General features: G+C 44.9%; 1 protein-coding gene across 6 annotated transcripts in view; it reads left to right on the top strand.

Annotated features, from left to right (window-relative positions):
* Window positions 1–19,760, top strand: part of PCNT (pericentrin) — a 230,239-nt gene that overhangs the window by 48,068 nt on the left and 162,411 nt on the right. For 5 of the 6 annotated variants that reach the window (XM_073306956.1, XM_073306954.1, XM_073306953.1 and 2 more), the window contains exons 6-7: window positions 12,182–12,346; window positions 17,200–19,698. In XM_073306956.1, coding sequence (XP_073163057.1) covers window positions 12,182–12,346; window positions 17,200–19,698 — 2,664 coding nt within the window. The remainder of the gene's footprint in view (window positions 1–12,181; window positions 12,347–17,199; window positions 19,699–19,760) is intronic. The other variant, XM_073306957.1, reaches the window with a different exon arrangement.

The following is a 19,760-nucleotide window of genomic DNA, read 5'->3' as shown; positions in this document are numbered from 1 at the left end:
ACAGATCTCACTCTTCCTTCAGGGTAGGCCATGCAGCCTCACTGCTGCCTCCTTAGGCTGACCCTCTGGACTTAAGCATTCATGCTTCATTCACATTATAAACTCTGTTCAGTGAGTCCAACTGAGATAGACTCCTCATAGAGACTTGTACACTCATCAGGGACTAATGCACTTCATCCAGTATTTACAGTGATCCTCAAGCAGAGTTTTCAAAACAGTAGGGTTTATTAGTCAACTGGGACACAGCATTGGAAGTGCATAAATTAGCACAGAGAAATAAAGGTTAAAGCATAGTCCATTCTGGTCAGCGCAGAGCAATTGAACAGACTCAGGGCATGTCTACGCTACAAAGTTAAGTCAATTTTATGTAAGTCGACATCAAGTTTCTGATTTAAGCAAGTAGATCTTGCGTGTCCCCACTATGCTTGTGTCGGTGGAGTGCATCCTTACTAGCAGGGTTTGCATCGATGCACGGAGTGCTGCACTGTGGGTAGCTATCCTACAGCGCATGTAGGCGACTGGAATTTTGGTTTGGTCTTTCAGTGCCTTATGGGACCAAAACATTTGTGCAGATGGTTATGGGAGCATGGCATTAGCCTCCCATGATGCACTTACCTCTCTCCTTCTCTGAAATCAACGGCAAAGAAGCCAAACATTTATGTGCCTTTTTCCCTAAGCTTCTGTTACCTATGCAGACTCCATAGCATGGCAAGCATGGACGCTGCTCAGCTGTATGCTGTTGTGAGCATTACAAACACCTCGTGCCTAATCATGCAGTATTTACTCAGTTGAAGCAGGAGCCGCCGTGCAGAACAATGTGATGCCATGCAAACAGCCCTGTTGGAAGCCATGGAGTGGAGCAATTTGCAGTTGCTGATGACAGTTACGCATCACCTTGACGCGGTGGAGCACGGCTTCTGGGCCCGGGAAACAAGCACTGACTGGTGGGACCTCATCGTTGTGCAGCTATGGGATGATGAGCAGTGGTTGCAGAACTTTTGAATGCATAGAGATACTTTCATGGAACTAAGAAGAAAAGGAGTACTTGTGGCACCTTAGAGACTAACCAATTTATTTGAGCATGAGCTTTCATGAGCTACAGTAGCTGATGCATCCGATGAAGTGAGCTGTAGCTCACAAAAGCTCATGCTCAAATAAATTGGTTAGTCTCTAAGGTGCCACAAGTCCTCCTTTTCTTTTTGCGAAGACAGACTAACACGGCTGCTACTCTGAAACCTTTCATGGAACTGTGTGAAGAGCTTTCCCCAGTCCTGAAGTGCAGCAATACTAAAATGAGAGCTGCTCTGACAGTTGAGAAGCGAGTGGTGATAGCTTTGTGGAAACTTGCAACTCCAGACTGCTACCAGTCAGTGGGGAATCAGTTTGGTGTGGGTAACTCTACCATGGGGTCTGTTGTGATCCAAGTTTGCAGGGCAATCAGTAGACTTCTGGTAAGAAGAGTAGTGACTCTGAGCAACGCACAGGAGATAGTGGATGGCTTTGCCACGATGGGGTTCCCTAACTGCGATGAGGCTATAGATGGAACACATGTCCCTATCTTGGCACCAGACCACCTTGCCAAAGAGTACATAAACTGAGAGGGGTACTTCTCAATGGTGATGCAAGCGCTGGTGGATCACGGGGACCATTTCACTGACATCAACGTGGGATGGTCAGGAAAGGTGCATGATGTGTGCATCTTTAGGAACTCCAGTCTGTTCAGAAAGCTGCAAGCAGGGACTTTCTTTCCAGACTGCAAAATAACCATTGGCCAATCGATCCTGGGAGACCCAGCCTACCCCTTGCTCCCATCGCTCATAAGGCTGTACTCCGGCAACCTGGACAGCAGTAAGGACCGAGTAAGTGCAGAATGGTGGTGAAATGTGCCTTTGCACGTTTAAAGGGCTGCTGGCATTGTTTGCTTAATAGGTTAGATCTCAGTGAAAGCAGTATCCCCGTTGTTATTGCTGCCTGCTGTGCGCTCCATAATATCTGTAAAACAAAGAGAAAAGTTTCCAGCAGGAACGGGGGTTGAGGCAGATCTCCTGGCAGCCAATTTTGAACAGCCGGACACCAGGGCAATAAGGAGAGCACATCTAGGGGCTCTGTATCTCCATGAGGCTTTGAAAACCAATTTCAGCAATGATCCACAGTAACATGACACTATCTGTGTTGTTCCTTACTAAGCTGTCCCCTTCATTCTATTTTCTCTCCTGTAAACTCCATCCCCACTAACCATAGTGTGCTGAATGAATAAAGAGCCTTTTCTCCTCAATCTGTTACGTTTTATTATGCTCACAAACACACAGAGACAGCAAAGAAAAGTAAGATAACCTGGGGCAATAGGGTAGATAACACTGGGTGAGGGGAGAAACAAGGACAGCTTGGTTACATTTGCACTGCAATAACAATCAAAGGTGGACCTTGTACCCTTCCCTGGAGTTGAGTGCAAGGGATACCGAACTTTTCCCCCCAGCCTCAAAGGACATTTGGGAGAGGAGGATGTGGAAACCGACGATGATGGCATCAGGTTCAGCATAGGCTGCAGAGGGACTCTAGCATCCAGCTGCCATTCGTGAATCTCAGCAAGATGCCTCAACATGTCTGATTTCTCCCTCATAATCCATAGCCTCTCTTTCTGTGTGGCACGCTCTTGTTCCCTTCATGCTCTACAGTCTTCCCTGTCCTTGTGCAGGTTGGACAGTGTAATCCTCCATGCACTGAGCTCCCTTCTTGTCACTCTCGGAGGTGCACATTAATTCACTGAACATATCCTCTTGAGTCTTTTTTTTCCGCCTTCGAATCTGGGAAAGTCTCCCTCCCGGGGTGGAGGATGTGCCGATGAACAAGGTTTCAGCCGCAAAGAATACAAAGCACGAGGGTAGCACTAACCATGCATACATTCTTTCTGGTGCAAGGTTAATTTTTTAAATAAAAGAAACACCCCTCAATGCATTTCTCTGAAAGCCACAACTTAATCACAACTGCTGGGTACTGCAAGAGTCTGTTTTCTGCTCCAGCCATGTTGAGTAAAGCCATGAGGCATGGATGAGAGGTCTTGTGCTGCAGCTTTTGTGACGACATCCTTGGGATCACTGGTTGCAACTTCAGAAAAGCTCCCTTTTCCCCCAGCAACCTGGATGGTGCCTGAGGACGGGCACCAGTGTAAAGCCACCCAAATAGTCTGATTTTTACATAAGCGGCACCGGGTTGCGGGGGAAGGGAGACAAACAGGAAGCCAGCACCCCCCCCCCCCTTTTAAATGCTAGTTGAAATACATAGTGGTCCCTTCCAACGACAGCCACGGCACGCTAGGGAAAGCATGGTTGTGTGACCCAGATTTCACCAAACGGGCAGGTTACTTGTTTAATTGCTTGTGGTTTAAGGGCTAGCATTTAAAAGTTCCCCCGTTTCACTCTAGGAGACCATTTGCGATATCGCTCTCCTGAGGGTAACAGAGGCGGAAAGGGAGCAGATGCTACAAGCATCTGGGTACAGACCTGGTCCTTATGCTGTGTGTTGCAATGATGCCAGAAGAGTTAATGCTGGAGTAGTGTGGGAAAGTGTCTTACTGTGGTGGACGAAATAAGGCAGCCCTTCCCAGAAACCTTCTGCAAAGGATTGCAGAGTACCTCCATGAAAGCTTCTTAGAGATCTCCGTGGGGGATTCTAGGACCATCCCTGTACACATAAACAGTCTTTTTCGGAGAGCACCCGCTGCGTAGCTGGCGTGGCCACCGATACCCACTACATCTACTTTTTTGTTCAGATTAAACATTAAAAATAGCATGTATCCCCTACAGTTTGATTGGAAATGTGTACTCACCAGAGGTGCTTTCTCAGGGATCACACTTCGCCAACAATTAGTCCTGTGAAGGGATGGGCTCCAGGGTTAAAATCAGTTCTTGGCTGTGAGGGAAAATGGATCCTCCACTTTCCTGCCTCACATTCTCCTCCTCCTCTTCTTTGTCAACATAGTCGTCCTTGTTGCTTGAGCTTGCCCGGGGCTCCTGGGAGATATCCACGGAGCATTTTGGGGTAGTGGTGGGGTCACTGCCAAGAATCACATGTAGGTTCTCATAGAAGTGGCATGTCGGTGGGGCAGAACCAGGACGACTGTTCACCTCCCTTGTCTTCTGTTATGCTTGATGGAGCTCCTTTATTTTCACGTGGCACTACTGTGTGTCTCTTTTGTAGCCCTTCTTCCCCATGCCCCACGCGATTTTGGCATAGATGTCAGCGTTTCTTCTGCTGGATTGGAGCTCTGCCTACACAGACTCTTCTCCCCACACAGCAATAAGATCCAGCATCTCCTGGTTTGCGGCCTTGAGTCTCCATTATAAGCTGTATTGACAAGCTTTCCACGCTGATCAAACAGGAAATGAAAATTCAAAAGTTCCCGGGGCTTTAACAGGGGAGCAGCTGTTTCCTGTGTACCTGGCTGACGTGCTGTGGAGTTGAAAGTGCTCGCCAGAGTGGTCACAGCAGAGTACTGTGGGGCACCTCCTGGAGGCCAATTCATTCGAATTATACAACACAGTGTCTACACTATCCCCATGTTGACCCGTGGATGTTGAATCAAGCACTACACCTCTTGCAGAGGTGGAGTACAGAAGTAGACTTTACAGGCCACTTAGGTTCGTGGAAGGGACTTGGTAGGGTAGACACAGACATTATTAAATCGACCTAACGCGGCTTATGTCGACCTGACTTTGTAGTGTAGACCAGGCCTCGGACTTTAAGGTCAGAAGGGACCATCAAGTCTGACCTACTGCACATTACAGGACATAGAACCTCACCCATTCCTGAAATAGACCCTGTACCTGTGGCTGAATTACGGAAGTCCTCAAATCATGGTTTAAAGACTTCAAGTTACAGAGAACACTTCAATCTCTCTGGTCACGCAATCACAGACATGAAGGTCGCTATCTTAAAACAAAAAAACTTCAAATCCAGACTCCAGCGAGAAACTGCTGAATTGGAATTCATTTGCAAATTGGATACTATTAATTTAGGCTTAAATAGAGACTGGGAGTGGCTATTTCCTCTTGGTTCCCCCCCCCCCCCCCCAAGATGTTCTGGTTTAACTTGGATTTAAACTTGGAGAGTGGTCAGTTTGGATGAGCTATTACCAGCAGGAGAGTGAGTTTGTGTGTGTATGGGGGTGGGGGGGATGTGAGAGAACCTGGATTTGTGCTGGAAATGGCCCACCTTAATTATGCACATTGTAGGGAGAATGGTCACTTTGGATGAGCTATTACCAGCAGGATAGTGAGTTTGTGTGTGTGGTTTTTGGGAGGGGGGTGAGGGGGTGAGAGAACCTGGATTTGTGCAGGAAATGGCCCAACTTTATTATCATGCACATTGTGTAAAGAGTTGTCACTTTGGATGGGCAATCACCAGCAGGAGAGTGAATTTGTGTGGGGGGGTGGAGAGTGAGAAAACCTGGATTTGTGCTGGAAATGGCCCACCTGATGATCACTTTAGATAAGCTATTACCAGCAGGACAGTGGGTTGGGAGGAGGTATTTTTTCATATTCTCTGTGTATAAATAAAGTCTGCTGCAGTTTCCACGGCATGCATCCGATGAAGTGAGCTGTAGCTCACGAAAGCTCATGCTCAAATAAATTGGTTAGTCTCTAAGGTGCCACAAGTACTCCTTTTCTTTTTGCGAATACAGACTAACACGGCTGTTACTCTGAAACCAGAGAATTCACCATTTACACTAGTATATACCTGCAAGTGACCTGTGCCCCATGCTGCAGAGAAAGGTGAAACCCCTCAGGATCTCTGCCAATATGACCTGGGGGGAAATTTCTTCCTGACACCAAATATGGCGATCAGTTAGACTCTGAGCCTGTGGGCAAGACCTGCCAGTCAGACACTTGGGAAATAATTCTCTGTAATAACTTGGAGCCCTCCCCATCTAGTGTCCCGTCTCCAGCAGTTGGGGATTTTTGCTACTATAGTCACCAGTGGGCCACATGCCATCAAAGGCAGTCGCATCATACCTTCACTTCCATAAACTTATCAAGTTCAGTCTTGAAGTCAGTTAGGTTTTCTGCTCCTCTTGGAAGTCTGTTCCAGAACTTCGTTCATCTGATGGTTAGAAACCTCCATCTAATTTTGAGCCTAAACTTGTGGATGGCTGGTTTATAGGCATTTGTTCTTGTCCATGTTGGTGCTTAACTTAAATAACTCTTCTTCCCTCCCTGATATTTATCCCTCCGGTGTGTATGCGTAATGTGTATGTGTGTGGAGAGAGAGCGAGCAATCAGATCGTCCCTCAGCCTTTTTTTGATTAGGCTAAACAAGCCACGCTCTTTGAGTCTCGTCTCATAAGGCAGGTTTTCCATTCATCCGGTCATCCTAGTAGCCCTTCTCTGCACCTTTCCACTTTGAATTAATCTTTTTTAAAGATGGGAGACCAGAATTGCACACAGTATTCCAAATTGTCTCATCAGTGTCTTGTATAATGGTATCTAGTATCAGAGGGGTAGCCGTATTAGTCTGGATCAGTAAAAGCAGCAAAGAGTCCTGTGCCACCTTATAGACAAACAGACGTATTGGAGCATAAGCTTTTGTTGGTCGGATGCATGCATGCTTGTGCTCCAGTACGTCCCTTAGTCTATAAGGTGCCACAGGACTCTCCTTGCCGCTTGTATGATGGTACTAACACTTGCCTGTCTCTACTGGCAATACTGGTTTGATGCATCCTAGGACTGCACTAGCCTTTTTCATGGCTATATCACATTGATGGCTCGTAATTATCCTGTGATAAACCAATACATCCAGGTCAAAGAGCCCTTGATGAGAGTGTTGATTCGTGAATCATTGGAGCTTGTATTCTTTCTCTGGACCCCTTGTTGATCTGGGTCAGTTTCAGCCCAGATCCCTTAATGACACTATTCATTCCATCCAGACAGGGAGGTGAGACATACGCACACACTTATGTCTCTTAGCCTTCCCTGAGATCAAACTTAATCCTTTTCCCTGCTCTAGGTAGTAATGTGAAATGTAGGGGAAACCGAGGCACAGAGGCCTCTAAAAATATTACAAAATTGCCACTTCATCACACTGGGTATGTTACATCCTCCTCTTACATTTTAATAATTAATTCCAGGCCTCGTATGGTTCCGTCACCATAGTATTTGAGTACCTATGTATTACCTGTCCGGGTCCCATAAGGCTTGCTGGATGGGCCAAAGTACACATTATAATTTTTCTTGCCAGGTGTTTAGGAAACCAAACTGGCAGCGATTGGCTACCTGGAAAACAGGTGTAGCTAGAGAGAAGGAAAAAAGAAAGAAGTGGTTGATGGTGGTTGAAATCCTGTCCTCAGCTGGAGGGGATATTGGATTACATTTCTTGCACAGTAGAAATAGAATTTTGTTTTGGATGGGACATTTTTCAGGATTAAATAACATTTTGTTTGTGTTGCATGAGCTGCTATTACTGGTGACAAAGTACTTAGTTTATTATTTTACAGTTGGTGTTAGGGCTTGCTCTGTAAGCCAGTGTAGGATATGCTTAAAGCAAAGGGAGATAATTTGATGCAAGTCGTTTGGTTGTTAGTACACTGACAATTTTGACGATTGGCAAACCTGAAACCTCCCCTCACTTTTCAGCAGAACTTTTTGTAAATGTCTTTAAAAGTGACTCATCTCATAGAATTATAGAATCCTAGAATATCAGGGTTGGAAAGGACCTCAGGAGGTCATCTAGTCCAACCCCCTGCTCAAAAGCAGGACCAATCCCCAATTAAATCATCCCAGCCAGGGCTTTGTCAAGCCTGACCTTAAAAACTTCTAAGAAAGGAGATTCTACCACCTCCCTAGGTAACGCATTCCAGTGCTTCACCACCCTCCTAGTGAAAAAGTTTTTCCTAATATCCAACCTAAACCTCCCCCACTGCAACTTGAGACCATTACTCCTCGTTCTGTCATCTGCTACCATTGAGAATAGTCTAGAACCATCCTCTCTGGAACCACCTCTCAGGTAGTTGAAAGCAGCTATCAAATCCTGCCTCGTTCTTCTCTTCTGCAGACTAAAAATCCCAGTTCCCTCAGCCTCTCCTCATAAGTCATGTGTTCCAGACCCCTAATCATTTTTGTTGCCCTTCGCTGGACTCTTTCCAATTTATCCACATCTCCACTTTTATCTCCTTTGTCCTTGCAGGAAAACTTCAGGTAAGTAAATTGTAAGTGCTTTGGGACACGGGATGTCCTTTTGTTCTGTGTTAGTACAGCATCTAGCACAGTGGGTCGTGGTCCATCGGGCACTATGGCAATACAAGTGATACATAAGTACTCAGTACATTTTAAAAAAACAGCAATTTGAAAATCAGATTATAATTTTGTTTGTTTTTTACAAGGCTAAAATCTATGATACAGAGTCTTTGTGCATGACTGATATTATATAAAGTATGTAATGTATATTACACATACACACACTGAGGACATCTTAAGACGGGGTAGGCAAACTTTTTGGCTCAAGGGCCACATCTGGGTGGGTAAACTGCTTGCAGGGCCATGAATGTAGGGCTGGGTCAGGGGGTTGTGGTGCGGGAGGGAGTGTGGGGTGTGGGAGGGGATGCAGTGTGCAGGAAGGGGCTCAGGGCAAGGGGTTGGGGCAGAGGAGGGGTGTGGGGTGTATGAGGGGGCTCAGGGAAGGGGGTTGGGGTGCAGGAGGGGACTCAGGGCAGTGGTGCAGGGAGGGGTGCAGAGTGCGGGAGGGGTTCAGGGCAGGGGGTTGGGGTGCAGAGTGCGGGAGGGGTTCAGGGCAGGGGGTTGGAGTGCAGTGCGGGGTGTGGCGGGGGCTCGGGGTAGGGGGTTGGGGTGCAGGCAGGGGCTCAGGACAGGAGGTTGGGGTGCAGGAGGGGTGCAGGGTGCAGGCAGGGGGTTGGGGTGGAGGCAGGGGGCTCAGGGCAGGGAGTTAGGGTGAGGGGTTTGGGCTCCCGCCCAGTGCCGCTTACCTGTAGCGGCTGGCCCTGCTGCCCTTGGGGGAGAGGGGGCAGAGAGTTCCGTATGCTGCACTTGCCTGTGGGTACATCCCCCGAAGCTCCCATTTGCTGCGGTTCCCCGTTCCCGGCCAATGGGAGCTTCAGAGGAGGTACCCACAGGCAAGTGCAGCACGCAGAGCCCTCTGTCCACCTCCCCCGGGGGCCTCAGGGACGTGGTGCTGGCTGCTTCTGGGAGTGGTGTGGGGCCTGTGGTGCCCTACGGTTGGCAATCCTGCAGGCCAGATACAAAACCCTAAGGGGCCAGATCCGTCCCGCAGGCCGTAGTTTGCCCACCCCTGTCTTATGAGTTCTTTGAGTCCCTGTCCATATGTGTATTCTATTCTAGGAAAGCATGCACCTGGGATGGGAGAATTTTTTTTTGCTAACAGAGTCCCTTTGCTCTGTGGATGTGCTCTGACTATCCTTGTGGTCTGTACTGAAGGTATAATGTATGATGGGGAACCAACCACCACACCTGTTCTTTCTCACCACCTTGTCCTGAGAGAGGCCAGTTCAGTGTCTGCACATCTTAGCTTAGCTTTTGAGAGTTGTGCATAGTTTTACAAATAGTTTTTAGTATAATTAAATATGAGTTAATCATAAGGATTTGCTTGTGTGCCTGTTGCACCCTAACCTCTATATTTAGTGGAGAAATTTAGTTTTTCTGTAATGCCCCCAAATCCCCTGGATTTAAATTTTGTGGGTCTTATGGGGAAGCTTTTCCCCTTAATGATATTCACTTCTGTTGTGTTTAGGGGAGTTCTTGCTAAGTGTGGTGTATGCATATCATTCTGAAAACAAAAACATTCAAGGAAGCAAGGCTGAAAATGCATTTGTTAGACCACTCTATGCAGGCAATCTCAAACCTGGGACTGTCTGACCCATTCTCCCTCCCGTACAATGGACTGCAGGAATGAGTAGTGCTATGTGTGTTAGCTTCAGGGCTCACTCCTCAAAGGACTTAGGTAGGAAGCCTTAGAAGGCATTACGAGAGGGTAGTGAGACTCTCTCTTTCAAAGAGATAAGGAGCAGACCTCTGTCCTCAGATGTTGGCTGTGTGTGTTCCCTCTTTGTGCTGTCCCAGCTCTGCGCAGGTAGCTGGCACAGCAGACCTCGAGTGAATCACCCAATGACCACAAGATCTGTTAAGGTACAAAGGCACCTGGCCAGGTTTATTGTTGACGAAGCATAGTACTGGTGCCTTATACTTGCTACAAGTGCACTCAATGCATGTATGCCCGTGACAATGGACACAGCTTAATTAGTGGCAGGACTTCCCACTATCTCTTTGGGTGGCCAAAGATACTCCCTCTGAGATGCCTCTTTATACCCAGATACCAACAAGTTACATATTGTCCCTCTGATGTATCTAGGTGCCACCCATTACCTTGTACATGTTGGTTTGATCAAAACATCTCTATTCATCATACTGTCATCCTGACCTTATCTTTAAGAAAGGTTAGCGTGTTCCTGTTATCTTTGGGGAATGTGTTGATACTGAGGTGTTCTGGTACCACCCTTCTGGAGTGTGTTTGCGTGAGTGCTCTGTGCCTAGCACCTTTTCAGAATGTGTGTTTTTGCAATATTAGCCCTGTTCTTGCCAGATTCTGGGTGCAGGGCCTGCCTCTTGCTCACAACTTGACTTTGCTTTATATCAGCAAAGCTCTGACCACTACTTTAGCCCTGTCCTAAAGCCTCACATCAGGCCTCTGAAACAAGGGCTTATGTTTCAGGCCCTCTTCCTATTACAACATCCATCTAAATCTTTGGGGAAAAAGATCTTTGCTCTGCTCCAAAGGAGATCTCCTGTCCTGATATGGGTCCTGATGAGGTTTTGATGATGCCCTGATGAGGTTTTGTGAAAGGACATCATACTGACAGCTCAATATTGAAATAAAAGACCACTGTGTCCGTCCCAAGTGCAGAATCTATCAGTAATACAGACCTATTCAGTACTGAGAAAGTACTGTCTGCCTCTAAACCTTTGGCACTTGTGAAACCATTGGCTCTGGAAAAAGGCTTTGAACCAACTAGACCATAAGCACCACCAGGTGAGCCAGTACTGAGCACTTTGTTACACGGAATGTTTGTGACCCAGGGCTCTGCTCCATCTCCAGCACTGGTACCACGTAGATATCCCCTCTGTTGTCAGCGGGGTTACATTTACCTCTGCCTATGAGATACTAGACTGTCACTGGTACAGACTCTCCAGACAATACCAATCAGAGTCAGGCTATACCCATGTTTATATCCAAGATGGTGTCTGAGCTCCATTTAAATCAGAATATTCAACTATCAATATTTTTTTTCCAAAACCTCATTCTAGTCATGATGAAGCTAGATTACGTACTCTGAATGTTTGTAGGGCGTTAGCCTTTCATCTCCCAAGAACCAGTCCTTTAGATCTTCCCTGAGGCTCTTTGTTTTGTTTACAGAGAGTATGAAGAGTGAATACTCCAGTTTCCACCCAACCACCATTGTCTAAGTGGTTTCATGATGTATTGAATCATGTTATGAGATAATAGTCCCACCAGCTGATCTTAGGGCTCATTTAACCAGGCCTCAGTGGCTGCCCTCAGGAGCGTTTCCATTGGGGATATCTGCAAAGCTGCCACCTGGGGTTCCAGTCACAGTTCTTCCAGACATTATTCGTTGGTAAAGGCTTCTAGAGCAGATAGCTCTTTTGATACTGCAGTTCTTCAATCAGTGGTGGATAAGACTCTGCTAGACAGCAAAAATCATGGACTTAATAAAGAGACTGGATTTATGGCTCATTACAACAATCTATAACCTACTTAACCCTCCATTGTCACCTGTACAGTAACTGGAGTTCTTTGAGATGCTGCCCATGTGTATTCCATGACTTGCCTTTCTTCCCTCTGCTTTCGAGTACTTCTGTGCTATTATGGGCTCTGCAGTAGAAAAGGAACTGGAGTAGCAGTTGGACCCACACAATGCTATATACCCTCAGAACAGGGCATGAGGAAAGTAGGGGTGTGCATGCATGAGCTGAACAGACACCACTAGCAAAAAAACCTCAACTCCAATCTCTAGCCGTGGGGTGCATGCACACCTAGAGTGGAATATGCATTTGGACAACACTTCTTGAAGAACTCATGTTACTGTATATGTGAGTAAATTTTTGTTTACCCTCACTATAAAAAATATTTGTGCATTTAGGCTAATGAGCTTCTGAAAAGTAGAATTCCTGGAAAAAGTGAATTATGTCAAGCCCAGGAGCAGATGGCTGTGTTTCAGAACAGACTGAAGGAACAAAGTACTCAATTGCAGATAATGCATCAAAAAGCATATGACCTGGCAGTAAAACTGGAGTCTTCTCAAAAGGTAAAAAAAACCCCTCTTAAATGTGCCAGTTACAGTTAACTTTGTGTTAGAATATAGCCTTGTAATGTGATCTTGCAATCCAAGCAGGGTTATGCTGTGTTGCTTTTAAAAGTTTTTGGAAGAGAGCCCACTAATGAACACTTAGATTCTGCATGAAGTAGTGCTGATGTTTCTGTAAAGGGCTGTGGATCAGTGGTACTGAACCCATTCTTTAGCATGATGTTAAGGGAAGATTACTGTTCTTTTGGAGGTGTTGACTTAGATGAGACAAAAAAATCAAGATCTTAACAGTTAGGGATTGATAGCAATCTTTCTAAGAGATAATGACTAGGTCCTGACTACATTTAAATTCGGGTCATTACATTCTTTCTGTCTAAATTCACCCTGCAATTTCAGTTGTAGATGGTGGTCTTCGCTACTAGACCTAAACTGGTGTATAATGTTGAGATGCTTCATCCCCAAAGTGGCTGCATTTCAATGGTTATTGAAGTGATCCATGTGTAGAGGTGTTAGAGATTGTGTGGAGATTGCTTTGATTCATTGGAGTGAAAGGTGCTGTATAGGTGTAGGATGATTATTCTATAGTTATACAAGAATGTTTCAGGAGTTACCCTTAAGGTCTAAATGAGAACAAAACTTAATTGTATATCTGTAATCATGTTAGCTTCAGACATAAAGATAAGTGAAAGCTTCTGTTGGTCTCCAGAGTCATAGATTTGTTCATTAAATATATACTTTATATCAACACAACTGATTTAAGATTCCCAGTCTGATACTTTAAAATATTACCCTTTGGGGAACGTCCTACAAATTTATTTTTATTATAGAGGTAATGGTTGTGGCTCCATAATTAAAGTTAAGTTGAATGTTTTGTCTAAAGCAGGGATTCAACTTTTTTGTTGGTTATGAAGAATACACTCTGCTCCCCAGAATTAAAGCATGTGCTCTTTGAGTATAGAATTAAATTTTCTAAGAATTGACAAGTAAATATATTTAATTGGTTTAAGTTAAAATTAATTTACTAATGAGTCCTTTAACCAGTACAGCACCCTGTGTCAGGTCATATTTTGTCCTGAATGATTTAATCTCAGGCATTTACACAAACTACATACAAATTGGTAGGGAGATAAATATTAAGTAGATTTAGTGCACTGGGTAGTTCTTGAAAAGAAATACTTACAATTAATGGTCACTTTTCCCGTTATTCTTCGTAAATGAAAATTTCTCATTTTAGCAGAAGCTGAAGAGCATTATTCTCAGGCTTGACAAAGCCCTGGCTGGGATGATTTAACTGGGAATTGGTCCTGCTTTGAGCAGGGGGTTGGACTAGATGACCTTCTGGGGTCCCTTCCAACCCTGATATTCTATGATTCTATGATTCGAATGCTTGCTCAATGTCGAGTCCATTTTAGGTGTGTGCACACCTAAAGTGCACAGTTGTCAGAGATTTCTGCCCACCTGAGCGCTCTCAGCACTCAAGTCATTGGTCCAGTCACGATCGTTCTCTGCATTTCAATGTCAGGGAACTCAGAGCGGTATGACTAGCCTACCAAGCCTTTCTATCTCATATACAAGACAGGGTGGTTCAGGTCCTGACGGACAACATGACTGTGGTCTTCTATATCAACACGCAAGGTGGAGCCAGGTCATCTGCCCTTTGCCAGGAAGCCCTCTGGCTCTGGGACTTCTGTCTATAGCTCAACATTCATCTCGTGGCCGCTCACCTTCCAGGGTCCAAAAACGCTTTGGCAGATTGCTTCCGCAGGACATTCTCGTCTCTCCACGAGTGGTCCCTTCATCCGGAGGTGGTCAGTTCCATCTTCTTCGGGTGGGGAACTCCCCGGGTGGACCTGCTTTTAGGCAGAACAGGAAATGCTACATCTTCTGCTCGACTTGGGGCATGGACAGAGGAGCCCTGTCAGATGCCTTTCTGCTCCCGTGGTTGGGAGCCCTGATGTACTCCTTTCCTCTGGTGCCATTGCTACCCAGAGTCCTCCTGAAAATCAAACCAGGCGAGGTGAGGGTATTCTTCACAGCTCTGGCTTGGCTGCGCCAATACTGGTTCAGCATTCTGCTGGACCTCTCAGTGACTATCCCATTCTAGCTACCGCTCAGGTCAGACCTGTTGTCCCAGAACCATTGCAGTCTTCTGCATCCCAACCTGGTGGAGTTGCATCTGACAGCTTGGCTGCTGTATGGCTAAACGCGCAGGAGCAGCAGTACTTGGCTGAGGTTCAGCGCATTCTGTTGGAAAGTAGGAAGCCCTCCACCAGAGTGGCCTATCTGGCCAAGTGGAAATGATTTCCCTGCTGGATTGCGGACAAAGGTGTTTGTCCTGAGCGGGCTTTGCTGCAGCTTATTCTGGACTATCTCCTGCACTTCAAGCTCCAGGGCTTGTCCCTCTCATCGTTCAAGGTCCATCTCGGCCTTCTACCTGCCGTTCGAGGGCAGGTCGGTTTTTGCTCAGGATATCATGGCCAGATTCCTTAAGGGCCTAGAGCACTTCTACCTGCATATCAGGGACCCCGTCCCTCTGTGGGACTTGAATCTGGTGCTGTCACAGCTTTACAGGTCCTCTCTTCAAGCCGCTGGCTTCCTGCTCCCTCCTTATCCTCTCCTGGAAAGTTGTGTTCCTGGTCGCGGTGACATCGGCCTGCTGGGTATCCGAGGTTCGGGCGCTTACCTCGGAGCCGCCTTACATGGCCTTCTACAAGGACAAGGTCCCACTAAGGCCGCACCCAGCGTTCCTTCCCAAGGTAGTCTCTCAGTTTTATTCGAGTCAGGACATTTACTTAATGGTCTTGTTTTTGAAGCCGCGTAGGTCGGAGGAGGCGCGCAGGCTGCATGCGCTGGACGTCAGAAAGGCTCTGGCCTTCTACATGGACAGGATCAAGCCGTTCTGTAAGTTGACGCAAATATTCGTCGCTGTGGCCAACAGAATGAGTGGATACCGGACTACCTTTCAAAGAAGAATTACTTCTTGGATCACTGCCTGCATTTGCTTCTGCTACGACCAAGGGTAGATGCCTTCCCCAGCGATTGTCACTCTACCAGGGCGCAGGCCTCTTTGGCAGCCTTTCTGGCCCATGTGCCGATGCAGGACATCTGTAGAGCAGGCACCTGGTCATCTGTCCACACTTTTACATCCCACTGTGCCCTGACTCAGCAGGCCTGGGCCAATGCTGGCTTTGGTAGGGCAGTACTGCAAGCCGCTAAGCTGTGAACTCTGAGCCCACTTCCATGGATACTGCTGTGAGTCACCTAAAATGGAATCGACATGAGAAAGCACTCGAAGAAGAAAAAGGTTACTACCTTTTCGTAACTGTTGTTCTTCGAGATGTTTTGCTCACGTCCATTCCATTTCCTGCCCTCCTGCCCGTCTGTCGGAGTTGCTGGCAAGAAGGAACTGAGAGGGCACAGGGCTGGCGGCGGCTAATATACCAGCGCATGGGAGTGCCACTAGAGGGGGGCCCCACAGCCGGCCCTACAGATACCATTAAGGCAGAAATCTCCGACAACTGTGCATGTGGGTGCACACATCTACAATGGAATGGACATGAACAACACATCTCGAAGAACAACGGTTACGAAAAGGAAGGTAACTGGTTTTTGTTCAGACACACACTCAAAGAACCACCCTCTTTCAAAAGGGTTGTCATTTTGTCTTCTCAATGAGACTGGTGGCAGAGGTTGTCATTAGCAAAGGTTGCCACTGCTTCCATTCATCTGCTCCTCTCTACCCCTAGCAGTCTTCCCTGAAGGCAGTTTGACTTTGTTTCCATTGGGAACAATGGGAGGCAGTAGCTATCTTTGTTAAGGGCAGGCTGTGACCACAGTCCCATTGAGAATGAGGGGTAATGGAGGCTGTTTTGAAATAGGAGAGCTCTTCATGAGTTTCTCTGAAATAGAAGATTTTATGTGCCAGCCTGTGTTGAAGGAGAAATGTTCAGTTATCAAAAATAATGCTACAAAGCTTATTTTTCATACTAAAAAATCTACCTGTTGCACTAGATCTATTCAACAGAAAAGGCAGGAGGGAAGGGGAAACCGAGGAGTGCATTCTGCCCTCTGATGCATTCCTCTGCTGATACAGAACACCTGTAAACCCAGCTTAGTTGGCCAGTATGCTTTGGCTGCTTAGCACTCTTTCAGAGTAGTACAGAGCAGCTAGCATACACTGGTGAATCTGGCCCTAAAAGTTAAAAAATACTAACCACGTTCAAGTGATTAGAAGTATCACGAGTAGCAGTCTCTTTGGGTTTCTTATTTAGTGTTCATGAGTGAAAATGTTAATTTAAAATGCAAGGGAATTCCTGAATAAAAACCCTTAAATTGCATTGAAGGCTGAGAATACACATCAGTGACTTGGGGGTCAGGAGAGAATTACAAGAATGTTGTAAATACCCCCCAAATAAGCATTCTAAACCAAGAAATTCAACTGAGGTCATACAAGAAACCCAAATATGATGAGATATGATGATGCACAGTTAAAACACCTGTGCAATGTTCACACTTGCCTGTCGTGACATTGAGAAAAAAATCTGTTTTTAAAAGTTAGTGTACTGTGGAACCACAGTCACTAATATGCATTCATCCTAATACTGTGGAATTGTGATTTTAAAATATAGTTTAAAAGTGGACACATTTCCTTTAAACACACCATAAATCAATGGTGTAAGTCCTCATACTCTCAAGGGTGAGCTTTCTCCTTGGCATAGACAAATCAGCAAGCCCTCCACTTAAGGGGAAAAAAAATTCTTGTGGAAGGGAAGGGAGGAGAATGTTAAACTGGAATTTTCAAAGAAATGGAAATAGCAGGGTGTTTAGTTCATGTGTAATATTTTATTTTTAAGAATACCAAAGATAAAGAGAGTCTGCTTGCACAGAAGGAAGAGAATCTGAATAATACAATGCAACAGATGTACAACGATATAGGAGACAAAGAAGAAACAATTAAAGGTCTTCAAGATATAGTGACATCAGAAAGGTCTAATTTATCTCTCCTACAACACACACTTTCTCTCCGGGACACAGAGATAATGGAGTTAAAAAATGAAATTGCTTCAGCCAAGATGAAAGAACAGGAATATATTGAAGAATTGAAAGCAAATCACAAAAGGGATATTTGTAGACAGTTGCAAGATTTGAGGACTGGTTTGGAAGAGTGTTACAGAAAAGAGATAGTAAGAGTTAAGGAGGATTGTGAAGAAGAGATTAATAAAAAATATAAAAATGAACATGAGCAGATAAAAAGAGAACTCTCTGCTTTGAATTCTGATGAAGATTTTCAGAATTTAAATGCAATAATTATTGATTTAAATAATAAACTGCATGAGTCTGAAATTCATAGAGAAAACTTGTGCAAGCAACTTAAAAATCAAATGGAGGATTTTCAGAGAGAGAGGTCTGAGATTGAGCTGAGGTATAAGGATTTAGTAGAAGACCTCAAATTACAGCTTACTAATGCAGAAAAACAGGCTAAGGAAGCACAGGAATCTAAACAAGAAAAGGAATATTTGAATGATGAGATCCAAAAGCTCAACTCCTTCATCCAAGAATTAAGTGAAAAGCTGCTCCTTGAGACAAAAAATAACAAAGATTTAAAGCATAAGCACGATGAAGAAATAACTGTCTATAATTTGAAGCTAAAAAAGTTAGAGCAGGAGGAAAAATTGTTACAGGAGGTGTCAGCATCACAGAAAGCAGAGCTTGAGAAGATGCAGAATAAATTATGCCAGCATGAAGGTGAAATACAGTTAGTTCGTGAAGAACTAGAGTTCCAACATGGCTTGCGAGTGGACTCTTTTAAAGCTGAATTAGAAGACACAAAGAAAAATCTAAAGAAGGTCAAAGCAGCGAAGGACCATAAAAGTTATGAAGCCGATAACACGTCTGAAGAAAATATGGTAGAACTAGGATCTTTCATAGAAGATGCTGACATATTAACGAAATATCTTGTCTCCACTGAGAGACAGGAGCAGTCATACATATCAGACAATTCTGAACTTCTTGATACTGAAGAGGATAGATTTGTGCTAGATAGTAACATCATTTTAGAATCCAACCTGGACTCTACAGCAGATAAGTTAATGTTTAGCCCTGATGAACAAAAGTGCGTTAGCAGTGTACTGCAAGGGACTTCTGATGAAACTGAGCTGGAAGCTGAGGCTTTTGCTTCATATTTGTCAGGTGACTCCTTGCTGCAAAGTGAAGTGAGTGACTGTAAGGAGGTGAAGGATGAAGAGAGAGCTGGCTTGATGGAGCGATGTGTTAAGCTATTTAAGGAGCTCAGTGAAAAAGAGTCAGCACTGAACAAATCCTATCAGGAGACCCAAGAAGCTCTTGAAAAATGGGAAAAAGCAACAGCTGAACTTTCCATTACACATTTAGAACTGAATAAGGAGCGAGAAGCACGGGTTCGTTGTGAAGAAGAACTTGATCAAAAAGAAAAGAAGGAGAAAGAGCTTGAAAACAAAATAAACTTCCTGGAAAAGCAGGGTGAAGACAGAGATCTAACAGTTTGTATTGAAGAATTAGGGCTTGGAATAAAGGCTTCAAAGTCACATACTTGGCAGGAGATGATAAAGGACTTCAAGCAGGAAAGAGAAACATTGATGATGCAATTGAGGGCTCAGGAGCAATTAGTAAAAGAAGTTCAAGAGCAGAAAACTGCCTCTGATTCAGTAACGAGTGAGGTACAGTCCCTTTTTGGACGTCAACTAGCTGCTTTGCAAAGCCAAAGGGATCAAATGCAAGCCCAGCTTGATGCCCAGAAGGCCAAAAACCAGACTATGGCCGAACTTCTTGGTCAGAAAACCATATTAGAAGAGACATTACTGAAAGAACAGGAGGCTCTCAAAGCTGAAATCAATAATAAAGAACAAAGTTTAACACTCACACTTAAGGAGAATATAACCTTACAAGAAAGATTGTGTGCTGTAGAGCAGAATCTAATAAAAGCAGAAAAAGCTCTGGAAAAGAATCTTGAAAAAAATATACACGATCTGAATATGAAAACGAAAAACTTTGAAAAAGCACTGGAGTGTGAAAGAGTGGAATTTGAGGAGAAATTGAAATCCAGTAACTTGGAACTCCAGAAACTTAACATTGAAATGCAGGCCAAAAAAATGGAATACACTGAGAAAGAAAACAAACTGACTGAGGAAGTGGCTCATTTGAAGAAGGTTCAGGTGGAATTGGAGAATCACCTTCAGGAAACTGTGCAGAAATCTGCACAAGCCATACAGGAGGTACAGTCTGAGATGAGGAGACATTATGAAGAGGAAATTAGTAAAACGGAATCTCAGCATCTTTGTGAAACAAGAAAAATGAATCTGGTACACCAGGAAGAGGTAGGTAGCTCTGATAATGACACAAGGATTTGTATTTCTGAATGCTTGGTAAATGGTAGTTT

This window comes from Lepidochelys kempii, chromosome 11 (genome assembly GCF_965140265.1).
Source record: "Lepidochelys kempii isolate rLepKem1 chromosome 11, rLepKem1.hap2, whole genome shotgun sequence".
Classification (NCBI taxonomy): domain Eukaryota; kingdom Metazoa; phylum Chordata; order Testudines; family Cheloniidae; genus Lepidochelys; species Lepidochelys kempii.
Note: the sequence above shows the minus strand (reverse complement) of the source record. Positions and strands in the feature narration are given on the sequence as shown.